General features: G+C 41.2%; 1 protein-coding gene across 1 annotated transcript in view; it reads right to left on the reverse strand.

The window, feature by feature from the left end:
* Positions 1-733: 733 nt before the first annotated feature.
* Positions 734-15929, reverse strand: part of LOC139259496 (uncharacterized) — a 162178-nt gene continuing 146982 nt past the window's right edge. Inside the window, exon 10 of the mRNA XM_070874967.1 lies at positions 734-809. Coding sequence (XP_070731068.1) covers positions 761-809 — 49 coding nt within the window. The 3' untranslated portion in view covers positions 734-760. The remainder of the gene's footprint in view (positions 810-15929) is intronic.

The following is a 15929-nucleotide window of genomic DNA, read 5'->3' on the forward strand; positions in this document are numbered from 1 at the left end:
AAAAAAGGAGATATGTTCATACAGTCATTTCAAATGGAATCTTAAAGGCCCTTCTGAACCAGGTATGAAATTTGATAGTGATTGTCTGTTTTCTTATTGACACTTCTAAAGTGTGGATGTATTTTTAATGTTCACATAATGTGCACTAGGTTTAACCATTAGGACATTCTTGTATAGCCACAAAAGATTTCAACTGCGTCACTCCTCACCCGATCAGGCTCCATGCCTATAGTTATCAGTATAGTGCCGGTTCTCTTGCCCAAGCAGAGAACTAAGAAGCCAAAGAAATGAATTAATTTGTAAATTGCAAATCAGTGTTTGCATTTGCTCCAATATATCTTGTAAGTATGGTTTCTTACTGTGGGAATATTTTTAACCTTGGTGCCAGAGCGTCATGTCTCACTTCTAAACATGATGAACATGATTTTTTTTTAATTGTATGATAATCACAATCCTGGATTCAAACATTTTACAATAAAAAGTACTGCATGTAATACTATCTTTGTCATCCAGTCACAGTGCAATGTTGTAAAAGTCTGCAGGACAAGTGATTTTGTTAGTTTATCCCATGTGTTAATTACTATCAAAATACTTCTAGAATCATAGAAAGAATCATGGACATTTACGGTACAGGAGGCGGCCATTTGGTCCATCGTGTCTGTGCCGGCTGAAAAAGAGCGATCCAGCCTAATCCCATTTTCCAGCTCTTCGTCCGTAGCCTTGTACGTTATGGCACTTCAAGTGCATATCCAAGTACTTTTTAAATACGATTAGGGTTTCTGCCTCTACCACAGTGAGTTCCAGAGCCCCTGCCAAACATAAAATGTTTAACTGTTAAATGAAAAAAAAACAAAGGTTACATTTACATTTACATTTCCTTCAGGACTTGAAGAAAATGATTAACAATTCAATTCAATTCAATTGAGATTGTTAAAAGTGCAGAGAATCTCATTTCTGGTGAAGATGTGTCTCAATTCCTAGGGATCTTTCTGACATTTTCTTCAAACAATCCCCCCTGCTTAGACTGGATGGTGTCCAGTGATGCGAGAAGCACATCTTATTGTATGTTCTGGTTCTGTCTCTCAGCCACATTCTAACAGCGGGAGCAGAAATATGTGAAATTATAAAATATGACTATCAGTTTATTTGGACAAATGACAATTCAAGCTTTCTGTTAACCAATTTTAGGGCTATTTGTTGATATAACAACCAATCAAATTTTAAAAAAATTCTACAGTTCAGTCACCTACAAGATATATAGATTTAACAATAGAAGAAACACGAGTAATATAAAGTTTGAAAGTCATTTCCAAACTAATGGTTGAGGACTGGAGCTAACCTCATTGTACATGTAATAAACTGCTAGGTTCTTCATTCTCAGCTTACCACTTTAGGCTACTTTCCTGAATTACTGCATTTTTCTTGGACACCGAGAACTCCCTCAAATAGTACCATGGGATCTTTAACAACCATCTGAACATGTTTAAAATCTCTTCTGAAAAGACAGGACCTCTGACAATGCAGCAGTCGCTCAGCCCTGGGGTGGCATTTGTCTTTCTGCCTCCAAGATGAGAGTCTTGTCAACTGAGCAAACCAGACACAACTGGGGCTTTATATTTACATCAAGAGGACTACAATATCAATTCATGGTATTGACATTTTGATTGTATTTCCTTTAAGAGTATACACTTTATTCATAAATGTTGGTGGCAGGGAAACGTTTAGACACGCTGGCCTGGATTTTGTAGTCAGCAGCGAAGGAATGGCGCTTGTCGTTCACCTCACTGACAGCTGCCCACAAAGATTTGACCAGTTTTAGAGTGGAGACTTCCTGTCATCGAGCGTCTGATCCAGCGCGGCACCCTCTACAGGGGATCTGTGGCATCAGTGAGCAGGTTAAGAAACAGCATAGCTCAACAACCAGATTGCAGAATCCTCACTGAGCCACGCAGAGTCCAAACCAGGAAGTATAAAGCAGGAACAATAAATTAGATTTAAATGATGTACAGAAAGCAAAATAAGTATCGGGAAATACAGATGGAATTAAGGGAGATAAAAGAGACAAAAGCTAAAAAAAACAATTCTGAAATCTAACACTAATTATCTTCTGAGGGAAGAGAATCCACACTCATAAATTTAATTTTTCAGCGTCAGAGGAGTTGTTCAGTAATTATTGCTTAGCACAACGTTAAAAACTCATTCCTGAATGCACAAGCCCTAACTTTTTCAGTTGTCTTTCATGTGGAGTTAGTAGGCAAGTACCCCAAATCCACACCATTACAGTGATTTCAGGACTGAATCTATTGGCGAGGACTGTTGCAGCAAATCCTCTGGACTTTTGTGTTTAATTGCGCTGATAACCTCACCGTTATTATTACAGCAAAATCCGGGCCAATAATTAGAGACAAAATTAAATGTCACTTTGAAAAATATGGGTTTAAAAAAAAAATCACAGTCTGCATGGATATGCTAAAGACAAAGTAACGGAGAGCTGTTTGATAAAGTACTGCAGGATGCAGATGAGATTTACTGGAAAGATACCAGGGATGCAGAACTTCAGTTATGTGGAGAGACTAGAAAAGTTGGGGTTGTTCTCCTTAGAGCAGAGAAAGTGAAGGGGTGATTTAATAGAGGTGTTCAAAATCATGAAGGGTTTTGATAAGAGTTAATAAGGAGAAACTGTTTCCAGTGGCAGAAGGGTCAGTAACCAGAGGATACAGATTTAAGGTAACTGGCAAAAGAACCAGAGACGAGATGAGGTTTTTTTTACACTACGAGTTATGATCTGGAATACACTGCCTGAAAGGGCGGTGAAAGCAGATTCAATAACTATTTTCAAAAGGAAATGGGATAAATATTTAAAGGTGAAATATTTGCAGGACTGTGGGGTAAGTGCAAGGGAGTGGGACTAATTGGATAGCTCTTTTAAAGAGCCAGCACAGGCACGATGAGCCTCCTGTGCTGTATAATGCTATGATAATAGGAAGGGTTTCCTTCTGTTCCATTTGTCATAAAGAAGTGATAGGAACATATGAATGAGGAAGCCATTCAGTCCTTAGAGCCTTTTCCGCCATTCAATGTGATCATGGCTGATCTGTGACCTAACTCCACATACCCGCCTTTGCCCCATATCCCTTAGGTTAACAAAAATCTATCAATCTCAGATTTAAAATTGACAATTGCAGTTTGTGGAAGAGAATTCCAAACTTCTACCACCCTCTCAGTGTAGAAGTGTTTCCTAATTTCACTCCTGAATGGTCTGGCTCTCATTTGTAGACTATGCCCCCTCATCCTAGACTCTTCAACCAGCGGAAATGGTGTCTCTTCATCTACCCTATCTGTTCCCCTTAATATCTTGAAAATTTCGATCAAATCACCCCCTTAACCTTCTAAATCCTAATCATTTTTTGATTGGACGTTGTGCTAAGATGTCTTTGGTTCAACTGTACAGGGTATTGGTAAGACCACACCTGGAATACTGCATACAGTTTTGGTCTCCTTATTTAAAGGAGGATATACTTGCATTGGAGGCAGTTCAGTGAAGGTTCACAAGGTTGATTCCTGAGATGAAGGGGTTGTCATATGAAGAAAGGTTGAGCAAGTTGGGCCTATACTCCTTGGGGTTTAGAAGAATGAGAGGTGATCTTATTGAAACATATAAGATTCTGAGGAGGCTTGACAGGGTAGATGCAGAGAGGATGGTTCCCCTCAGGGGGAATCTAGAACTAGGGGGCATAGTTTCAGAATAAGGGGTCGCCCATTTAAAACAGAAATGAGGAGGAATTTCTTCTCTGAGGGTCATGAATCTTTTGAATTCTCTACCCCAGAGAGCTGTGGAGGCTGGGTCTTTGAGTATATTTAAAGTGGTGATAGACAGATTTTTGAATGATAAGGGAGTCAAGGGTTATGGGGAGCGGGCAGGGAAGTGGAGTTGAGGCTATTATTCTTGCTCCTATTTCTTATGTAGAAAAGGAGGACATTTAGTCCATTGTGTCTGAGCTGCCGCTGCTACTACTGAAGTCTATGCTTGAAGATGCATGGACTTACGGATGGAATGAGTTCTGGTTAGTGGCTGTCTGATTACCTCAATTGGGTTTCTTGCCATAGATATAGTGCAAAGTTCATGTGAAGATGATTTAATTTACCACCTTTTCTGATGTACACGCAGTGATTTCCCCTCTTATCGCAGATAAACAGAATTTTCTTCTAGGAACAACTTTAAGATGCCTAGTCTATTTACAGTCTAGCTCGTCTATAATAAATTAAATTTGCTATTAAGTTCACCCCTGCTTAAGGCCTCATCATTCTGTCTTGCCTCCAGGCATCTCAATTGTATTTTCCCATTGCAAAGCATCCTGTCACACAGTCATGTAAGCAACCATTGGATGGGGCTTCTTCAGCTTTAGAAGCAGCAGATCCCCATACCTATACCTACAACATCACTAATCAACTCTGAGGGAAATTGACTTGGGCCTGATTTTGGGTGGGCAATGCCACAGGAGATCCACTAGTACAGTTGAAAACTTGATATACAGACAAAGCTGGTCTGCACTGATGGGGAGTTGGGGGCCTAAGACTAGCACAGGCAACTGAGGATAATATGGTTTAAAAAAATAATAATGTGGGAATCTTTTATACTAACAATAGAGGGGTTCTGGAGACATAACCTCCCTTTAGAAATAGCTAAACAATGAGTTTTAGTGTATTGTTTGTGCAGCCTTATGCTTAAAATTACTTTCATCGTAATGTTTTATTTGGCAAAAGTGAGCGGGCTATTCAGTTGCAATTACATAATATAATATACTTAAATCATTTTCTGTTTGTGTTGCATTTATAATATAGATTAATCAAACAAGAGGTGGTATTGGCGATTACTTTAATTGAGCCAGTGTGCAATGCTTCTGTACAGTGGAGCTAATCTCATGCGGGTCCTTGATGATAAAAAAAATAACCTAAGTGTTCCTCTGATTGCTCAGTTGTGTAGCTGAGCCATACAGGCAGAGGTGGCAGCAGAGCACGGCAATTAGTCGGAACCTCCCCCCGGAACTAAGGAGAGTTCCTAGCCACTCCATAACGCAATAGCAAAGTGTTTGTGCAATAATATCACATAGTGTAATTTCTGGGCTATGTTATAATTTCTGTGAACTTGAGCCCTTTATTGCCCCTTTCCCCTTATAACAGTGGCAATGCATTCTATTTTGTAACTGCAAGCCTACGTTTCCATGTGTGTTGCATGGATTTCTTCATGGTCTTAAGAAAAGAGTAAAGAAATTGGGTGAAACATTTGCAATGACATGTATATGAATTTTTTTTAATTCAGTTTCCATGGCAATGTAATTCTGCATGCTCTCATCATATGACAAATTATGTGTGACAGCTAAGTATTTTGAAGTGAAACGTGACACTTGATTAGCAATAGGAAGGTACAAAACAGAAGAATTTGACACAAGATCAGTCCTGTGCCCTAGACTACTTAGTCCATAAGTGTATCCATTTTCATGTGTAGAGGAAGGAATGAATAGCTATATTTAGAGACCTTTCGCTAAGATATGTATTTTCACAAATCACATTGAAAATACCATTTAATGAAAGGGTTATAAGCTTTTGTGGAGAGGCTGATGGCACAATTCTGAACTGCACAGATGGTGAGAACTGCATTGGTGCAGGCTGTCTGTCTATCAGGTATCAAACATTTCTTTCTTTCTGTATCAGATCTGTACACATTATTGGAGTTGGAAAACCAGCAAAACGTATTTTCTTTTTCATCAAATTCAGTGTGTTAATGGCCAACAACAGATTGAGAAACTCCTTAAAATTGAAAGCATTTGACTTGCAAAACATTTTTCTTGTCTGAGTAATTTACCATATGGATCTGACCAGAGGTACTAATGATCAGTGTTCAGGTAACAATTCAAACAAATATTTACTAATACTCCTGTGCCACAGTGAAAAATGGGCAATTCATTCTTGTTTATTAGAGCTTTCTGTGGGGCCAAATGGCTGCCTTCTATGCTATAAACTTCTATATATGTTATGCAAGTGTTTCACTACAGTGGAATGTATTTTCAGAGCATGTTGAAAATACATTTCCACATTGGCATAGTGTTGAGAGGCGTTGAGCTCTTCGAATCTCAACGCCAAGAGCGTGAAGAGGTTAAGCGCAGGCAGCGGAAGGAGCATGTGGCAAACCAGTCCCACCCACCCCTTCCCTCGGCGAATATCTGTCCCACCTGTGACAGAGTCTATGGCTCTCCTATTGGATTGTTCCGCCACCAAAGAACTCACTTCAATAGTGGAAGCAAGTCTGCCTATGAACCTGAATGATGTTGGCAATGCCCAAGATACTAGGTAATCTTAACTGATAGTTATGCTCAGAACATGAAATGACCCCCAATGACACTGGTTAGGATTCAGACAGTGATCTATAACATTCAACAATTCAAATATTGCGCCGTTGTTGTTGGGTGCCGCTGTTATTGTTTGGCGAACCGACCTCTACCTTGCAGAGGCTGATTGCCAACTCTGACACCTCCTACCTCCCCCTGGACCACTGAACATCAAGCCATCATTTCCCAGACTGTCACTGACCTCATCTCCTCTGGAGATCTTCCCTCCACAGCCACCAGTTCCCCAACCGCGCACAGCCCGCTACTACCGCCTTCCCAAAATCCACAAACAGGACTGCCCCGGTAGACCCATCGTTTCAGCCTGTTCTTGCCCACAGAACTTATTTCTTCCTATCTCGACTCTTTTTTCTCCCCTTGTCCACTCTCTTCCCACCGACATCCAGAACTCCTCCGACGCCCTCCGTCACTTTAACGGTTTCCAGTTTCCTGGCCCCAACCATCTCCTTTTCACCATGGACGTCCAATCAGTCTACACTTCCATCCCCCACCAGGATGGCCTGAGGGCACTCCGCTTCTTCCTCGAGCGAGGCCCAACCAGTCCCCATCCACCACTACCCTCCATCGCCTGGCTGAACTTGTTCTCACATTGAACAACTTCTCCTTTAACTCCACTCACATCTTCCAAATTAAAGGTGTTGCTATGGGAACCCACATAGGTCCTAACTATGCCTGTCTTTTCGTGGGCTATGTGGAACATTCTTTGTTGCAGTCCTACTCGGGTCCCCTCCCTCACCTCTTTTTCCGATACATTGATGACTGTATCTGTGCCGTTTCCTGCTCTCGCCCTGAACTTGAAAATTTCATTCACTTTGCCTCCAATTTCCACCCTTCTCTCACCTTCACATGGTCCATCTCTGACTTTTCCCTTCCCTTCCTCGACTTCTCTGTCTCCATTTCTGGGGATAGGCTTTCGACCAGTATTCACTATAAACCCACTGACTCCCACAGCTACCTGGACTACACTTCTTCCCACCCCATATCCTGTAAGGACTCGATTCCATTCTCCAAGTTTTCCGTCTCCATCGCATCTGCTCTGACGACGCCACCTTTCACATTAGTACCTCTGACATGTCTTCCTTTTTCCTCAACCGAGGATTCCCCTCTGCCGTGATTAACATGGCCCTCGACCGTGTCCATTCTATTTCCCACACCTCTGCTCTCACCCCTTCCCCGACCTCTAAGAACCACGATAGGGTTCCCCTTGTCCTCATCTTTCACCCCACCAGCCTCCACGTTCAACGGATCATCCTCCGCCATTTCTGCCACCTTCAGTGTGAGTCCACCACCAATCACATCTTCCCCTCCCCTCCCCTCTCAGCGCTCCGAAGGGACTGCTCCCTCCGCGACACCCTGGTCCCATTCCACAATCACCCCCCAGCACCCACTCCCCTTCCCATGGCAACTTCCCGTGCAAGCGCAAGAGATGCAACACCTGCCCTTTTCTCTCCTCCCTTCCCACTATCCAGGGCCTCAAATGCTCCTTCCAGGTGAAACAGCAATTTACTTGTACTTCTTTCAATTTAGTATACTGTATTAGCTGCTCATGATGTGGTCTCCTCTACATTGGGGAGACCAAGCGTAGATTGGGTGACCGCTTTGCTGAACACTTCCATTCAGTCCGTAAGTGTGACCCTGATCATGCGGTCACCTGTCACTTTAATTCTCTGCTCCACTCCCACTCTGACTTCTCCATCCTCGGTCTCCTACACTGTTCCAATGATGCTCAACTCAAGCTCATCTTTCGTTTAGGCACTTTACAGCCTTCTGGACTCAACATCGAGTTCAACAACTTCAGAGCATAACCTCTGGCCATCTTTGGCTCCTACCCCCTCACTCCCCATCGTATGTTTTTTCTTCTCTTTTTTTCTCTCTAATGGCAGCTGGTCATTGCTCTGCCATTCACACCCTATCCAGCTTAACCTTTTTCTAACTTCTGTCATTACCATTTCAATTTGGCCCATCATCCCTTTGTCTCTCTCATCTCTCCTGTCTTCCACCCGATCACAGACCTTCCCTTATGTTCTTTCTTCCCCTCCTCCTCCTTTCAGTGCTTAAGAATGTGCTCTTTTCGAACATTCAGCAGTTCTGACGAAGGGTCATCGACCCAAAACGTTAACTTTGTTTTTCTCTCCACAGATGCTGCCTGACCCGTTGAGATTTCCAACATTCTCTGTTTTTATTTCAGATTCTAGCATCCGCAGTATTTTGCTTTTATAATTCAAATATTGGATTGTTTGGCAGCAGGATTTCTGAATCTCTTAAGTCGATATTATTAAATGATTCTGTTTATTTTGTATTGCAACCATAACAGATTGAATCAAGCACAGGTTGAACCTCCCTTATCCAAGACTCCCTTATCCGGCACCACCCCTCGTCCAGCACCATTCCCGACCGTTCCGACATGAACAAATTGAAGTCCTTCCTCAACTGCCGATTCCCGCAATCGCTGGCCTGACCCCGCGATCCACCACGCCCCCTCCATGATCTCCCAGCCCCAAGACCGCCAGCCCCGATATCCCCTTGCTCAGTACCTGTACCATCCAATTTAATGTGAACTCCCCTCATCCGACAAAATCCCTTATCCAGAACAGGCCAAGTCCCAAGTGTGCTGGATAAGAGAGGTTCAACCTGTATAAACAGATTGAAGCAAGTATATAAATATATTGTCATGGAATATACAGGAAGATATAAGGGCATGTTTATATAGCATGTTTGGAATATCTAGATTATTAGAAATTGCTGTTTGTCACATGGCATAGGAACACTGTAATCAAAGGGTTAAAATCACAGATCCACAAATATGAGACAGGTGTGTGAAGAGATTTTACATCAAAGTGGGATGTCACTGACAGTGGCAGTAAAGGAGCCAGTGAGCGTTTAAATGTTTCCTGAAAGATTTCTTACAAACAATATTGAGAGAGGAAGGTAGAATTGTGAGCAGGGTTGACAGCAGCTTTGCAGAGATTTGCCTGAGTATTCTTAAAGGGAACATTCCTTGGCTCCTGTGAAGCACCTTGGAACATTTGACCAAGTTAAAGGCGCTATATAAATGCAAGTTGTTGTTGTTCTTAACCAGGTGCAGCCATAAAATAAATACTTAAGACTCATTAATTAAGCCAACACAACAAAGGACAGTAATAATTATGTCCTCTTCATTCAAATTTTGATTTTCATATTGTTGAGAGAAGTACAAATGTAGATTGCTCGACCAAATGAAAACCTTTACATTATAGCCTCACACAAGAAAAACATTAGAATCATAGAATGGTTACAGCACAGAAGGAGGCCATTCGGCCTGTCGAGCCCGTGCTGGCTCTCTGCAAGAGCACTTCAGCTAGTCCCACTTCCTCGCCCTTTCCCCGTAGCCCTGCAAATCTTTTTCCTTCAGGTACTTATCCAATTCCCTTTTGAAAGCCATGATTGAATCTGACTCCACCACTCTATCAGGCAGTGCATTCCAGATCCTAACCGCTCGCTGCATTAAAAAGTTTTTCATCGTGTCACCTTTGGTTCTTCTGCCAATCACCTTAAATCTGTGTCCTCTGGTTCTCAACCCTTCCGCCAATGGGAACAGTCTCTCTCGATCTACTCTGTGTAGACCCCTCATGACAGAGAAAATAATGTAATTGCTCAATCTGCAGCAATCACCTGCTTTTCATCACATCTCAAAGTTCTAGGTAATGCATAATAGTATATTTAATGGAAAATCTTTGAAGTTATGTTTTGCCCCTTTAATTTCTCCCCTTACAATAGACTGTAAACCTTTACCCCGAGGGTGAGCAAGAGGCCTGTTTTTAGGCCTCTGGTTGGGTCTCTATAGGCTGGCTTGGAATTGTGCTGAAAGGACCTAGGCTGATGGCTCTCCCTCTGGAGAAGTCTCCTGCCTCTCCCTGACAGCCCAAGTCAGACGGGGCACTCCTTGTGAATGTCCCACCACACCAAACATGTGCCGCACGATTAAAATGATATTCATTAAAAGATATGAATTTTCAATAAAACATCAATCTGCTTAATCTCTAATAATTTATGATGTTCTTGCGATCATTATGTATTAATATTGTGCAGGAGCCCACTGGGCAGAGCGCCCAAAGAGGAAAGCAAGTGCTGAACAGGTAATGAGAAAATCTTTACTTTAACCAAAATTGTGTTCACTTTAATGGGGTTATTTTCATTAGTAAGCGAATGGGTTAATAACAAATCAGCATGATTGAAATAGTCTCAGACACCGTGGAATTAAGCTGCTTTGGAGCCTTTAAGTAGTTGCTAAAGGGGTTTTCCATTTCCTAGATTTCCTCCGATTATAACCATGGTTTGTTCATTTCACTAATAAGTGGTGTAGCCTATGGTCAAGATTTACTATTGCCTTGGAAAAGAAATGTTGCACAGACCTTCACGCCTTGTTGTCAGACTGTGCCGGCTATGCTTTGCTAACGCTATTGGGGGATTTGATTTCACTGTTATTGTGACTGCCTTTTCTGCATTACCTCCAGTTTCTTTGTTTCTACCTGTTTAATCAAAAATGCCAAATTCACCACGCGTAGTCCGGAATGGCCTGATTATAGTTTTGTGTATGTTAAATCATTTTTACTTAAATCATGTCTATCTGCCTTCTTACACAATTCTTTCCATGGGGATTCCACTTTAGGTAGCTTGAAAATTAGTCTCCACCGAGCTTTTCGGTTGTAATTTATCTCATTGGTGACACCTCAGTGGTTAATATTTCTATATTTTTGCTATGCTTTCTTCACTCCAACTTATTTATTCCTCTCTCACCTTTCAGTGTTTGGGAATTCTGTTTTGAGCTCAGCAGAATATGCCAGCAATTTATTGTCCAACTGCAGGCACACCCCGATCCAGAAATTAGGGCAAGGCACAGCAGAATAGATCTTATTGATTGTGTTTGTAAATTCTGTCAGATTACCTATTTCCTGTTAGGGCATTAGCAAGTGCTTAAAGAGGACTCTCATGCTTTTTAAAAAAAAAGTTAGTTGACCAGACTGTTGTTTATACCACATGGTGTTGAATATTAGTGAAACCATTGATGCAAATGTACTTGCTGGTATGGCCTGCAGCTACAATACCACAAAATTGGAACTAGCTATCAACTGAAAAAATACTGCTCTGTCTGACAAATGCCATAATTAATATTCAGCAACTGAAAAAGGAGCTTGCAAAAATAAATGACCACAAATTCAGAAGCATTACTAAAATATTTTACTTGTTGCTTCTCTTTTTGTAATAACATCTTCAATCTTTGACTTTAATCATAATAATAATATGCCATTAGTCACTCCTGTAGCATACAGTGCAATCTCTGTGGCCGTTCATTGAGAACATTATTGCAGATGACAGAAGTTACTTCTGCCAGGGTCAGTGATTTGATCTTGTGTAATCATCTACCAGTCACAACACAGGATTGATGCCAATGTGCGTCAGCAGTGTGATGACAGGTACACAAGTTACCGAAACACGTCACGACTCACGAGTATTGTGTCACATTGCTATTGCCTTATAGAACCGTAACAAATAGACTTTAGTCTTAAATTTTCTCTATCTTAAGTCATTCTAAAATTAAACTGTAGCAAAACAAACCAAAACTTCTTAACACACATTCTTAATAGGAATGTTAAGCGAAAACATTTGCTTGGACACCAACTGATTTCCCATGTCTTCTGCAGTCTTTGTTTGGTGGGCAAAAGATTACTATGAGCATCCCTGATTGTAATTGCTCAACCATTGGTGGCCATGCCTTCTGTTGCCTAGGCCCCAAGCTCTGGAACTCCCTGCCTAAACCTCTCCGCCTCTCATTCCTCCTTCAAGACGCTCCTTTTGGTCACCTGTGCTAATTTCTACTTATATGACTCGGTGTCAAATTTTTATCACATAATTACTTCTGTGAAGCGCCTTGGGACAGTTCACTAAGTTAAAGGTGCTATATAAATACAAGTTGTTGTTGTTGTTGTATAAGGATGCAGCATGTTCCGTTTAAAAAATTAAACTATAACCTCTGTTCATATTGAGCATTGTCTGCACCTGCCTCCCAAATTGGCCAGAAATGTCACATTTAATCATTATAGGAGCTATTCATTGCATCACATTCCAAGTAAAAGGTAAGCTGCTCACAGTTAAGGATTAGAACTTGCTATTTTTCAAATGAATGGCCGATTTTTCATATGAATACAATGAAATTTAAACCAGGAAAATCAGAGGGAACTTTCCGGCAAGAATTTTGTACATTGCATCTCCTATTTCTATATGATCATCACTCTGCTGTGCGAACTTCCATTATAATTAACAAGAGGAGACACCTTCACATAAGATTCTGTGATGAGATTCAGAGATACACTCCCTTACAAATTATAGTTAGAATCATTTTGATATAACATATTTGGGCAGATGGGAAAAACTCAGATAATGGGCCCAAATTTCCCCAACTCCTTTTTCCGGCGCACTCACCCAAGATGCGCCGACTTTGTGCGCTCAAAACGGCGCCAAAAAACGTACTCACGATTCTGGCCACTCTGTTGTGTGCCCAGAGTCCTGGCGCGGCGTATATAGTGGAATGGGGGGGTCGGAGCAACAGCCCTACACCGAAAACAGTGCCGGCAGATGTCCGCATGCGCAGTAGAGTCTGCGCGCATGCACAGTAGCTCCTCGCCCTCCCAGCACGTACTGTAGGCTGAGTGGGACCCGATGCTTGCCACCCCTATCCCTGGCCAAAAGGACAACCCGATGTTCGCCACTCCTATCCCTGGCCGAATGGTCTCCCGCACCGGCCCGCGAGCTATTGAACAGATGGAAACCTGCTGTGCTAACTTGTTTCAGGCAAAAATATGGGGATGTTGTTTTTATTTTACACATCTTTTGGGAGTATCTCGGCATATAGCCTTTGGAGCCAATTACTTACTGAAAATGGAAACATCGCTCGGCTTAATTTGTTTTAGGGAGATCCCTATACAGGTAAAAAAATTATTGTGAAGGAGACCTGTAAAAATGTGCAAAGTAATGAGTGATATGAAAAAAGCCCTGTACATGTAAGTAGCTGCTTATGTTGTTTAAATTACTGTGATTGTGTGTTTGCAGAGTTAATTTAGTTTCTTTTAATCTTTCTTTAAAACTTTATAAGTCTTGGTGCTTTAGGTGCAGGTCTTCTCCGCTTCCTTCTATTTTTTATTTGTTATTGAATGCTTTTTGTACTTTTAGTGCTTTCAAATGTACTAACCTGCGCTGATTTCTTAACTCTCTGCAAGAGTTTTCTGTACGGCCACAAGTGGCCACGTACGCTGACCTAAGTTAGTTTGGAGCAACTATTAGTTGTCCAACCTGGCTTAAATGGCCAAAATGGCTGGTAACGCCCCCTTTTGAAAATAAAACTAAACTAAAAAAAATCCTAACTAACTCACTTACACTGGCGCAAATTAAATGTGCAGAATGGGGATTTTTAAGACACTCCAGAAAAATCAAGTTGCTCCAAAAAAAACGGAGCAACTCCTGGGCAAATTTGGGCCCATTAAAACCACAAAGAGAAGTATTTTTAGTATAAATCTCTCCAAATAACTAACAATTTCTTACTTTGTGATAGATGTCATTCTCATCATTGATTTTTGCCATTTTTGCTCTGTGTTTGTACCAGGTAGCCACTCCATTGATGTAGAAACATAGAAACATGGAAAATAGATGCAGGAGTAGGCCATTCGAGCCTGCACCGCCATTCAATGGGTTCATGGCTGAACATGCAACTTCAGTACAACATTCCTGCTTTCTCGCCATACCCCTTGATCCCCTCGTAGTAAGGACTACATCCAACTCCTTTTTGAATATATTTAGTGAATTGTAGGCCATGTACGTGAATGGGAGTGGTGACACAGAAACATCTGGAAATTGGAATTTGGATCAATATGGAGACATGCTGGGAAAGGTTCCAGATCAGCAACTGGATGTGAGATCTTTCCTTTGACAGCTGGCTTTTGAGATGGAAGGGTTCCAAGCGTAGAGTTTACTATCAGTGGCAGTGGAAGAACGTTTTAACCTCAATAAAGTTTTTACTGAAAAGTCTATACGGGCTTGTTCTAGCAGCAAAGGTAACTGAGCTATGATCTCTAGTCATTAGCCTCTTTAATTTTTTGTGGTATGAAGCCTCATCTAAAATTATACTGAATTACACTTGTGCCAACACATTAGCATTTATGAAATCTAATTCAGCTGCACATACCTGTGAAGTGTGGTACATATTCTAAGGGCTGTTTCTTTAAATGAGCTATGCTTTATTGTATGAACTAGATTATATTAATCAGGCAGATAAGATGGTGATTTGTCATCTGTAGAATTTTTGATCTGCATTTAACTGATTATGAAGCAAAGCCCAGTTAATGGATTGACGGAGTGTATTTGGGATTGTTACAAATGAGTAGGGAATAGAGCATTGAGATAGTCGAGGAACATTTGAGCAGAGTCACAGCCACTTTAAAGGCCAAAATAAAATATGTCCTTGGATAACTACTGTGTCACTATTATTTGGGGGCGACCCCCGCCCCCTCACCATTACTAAATACAAATGTTTCCATTTATCACCAAAACATTATCTGTTTCAAGGGCAGCCCTCAAAACAGAGGTAAGGTTGACATTTAAGAATCCAATCTCCGAGAAAGCTATTTGGGTTGAAAGATAATAAATGAAGACGACAAATTTCTTACCTCGGTAATTTCTTCCTCGGTTTACTCCCCATATAGCAAACATAATGTAAGATTATAGGAATGATGTAAAATATATTTTATTTAAAATAATACATATTTATATTTAATATAAACATTGCTTTGATGTTAACGTAGGTACAATTTCTCCTCCCCTCCCAACCTGACTTCAGAACTTGTCTCTCTCTCTCTCCCGAAATGTCTCCCTCCTTTCCCTTCTGCTCCCCTTCACTTCACCCCCAACATGAAAAGTCCCTAATTCTAGAAATAAAAATGGACGTATTGTTCCACATGGATAAATAAAGGTCAAAGGAACAAAGTATAAATGCATCCTTCAACTACCATATAACCCCTTTTTTCCTAGTGTCAGATCTTCTCATGAACAGAAGGTGGCTGTTAAACCTGGGTTTTAATCCATGCACAACACTTACAAGGATGCAGGTTTCAGTACGTCGGACATTCTGTCTCTGTTAGCCATGAACAAAAGGAAAAGTGTTGGCAAGAAGCCCGAACCATAACGCTGGCATCTTTTGAAAGATCTACAGAGCAATCGCAGCACTACCTTGCTGTTAGTGGGAATTGCAAACCCTTTCCCTCAGACAAAACAAATCTTTCTTTGATGAACTTTTCTTTATCTATCTTTCTCCCATTTCATTTTCCCAGATACTAGTTTAGGGAAAAAATTTGGTTGCTGTTGTGGTGTTTTCACTCTTAATTTTTGGCCTCCTCCTGAGTACTTGATTGGCTTGCAGCAAAGATTCTTGACTCCAGTATTATCTGGCATAGAACATAGAAAATAGGTGCAGGAGTAGGCCATTCGGTCCTTCGAGCC

The sequence above is a fragment of the Pristiophorus japonicus genome, chromosome 3, assembly GCF_044704955.1.
Source record: "Pristiophorus japonicus isolate sPriJap1 chromosome 3, sPriJap1.hap1, whole genome shotgun sequence".
NCBI classification, from domain to species: Eukaryota; Metazoa; Chordata; class Chondrichthyes; family Pristiophoridae; genus Pristiophorus; species Pristiophorus japonicus.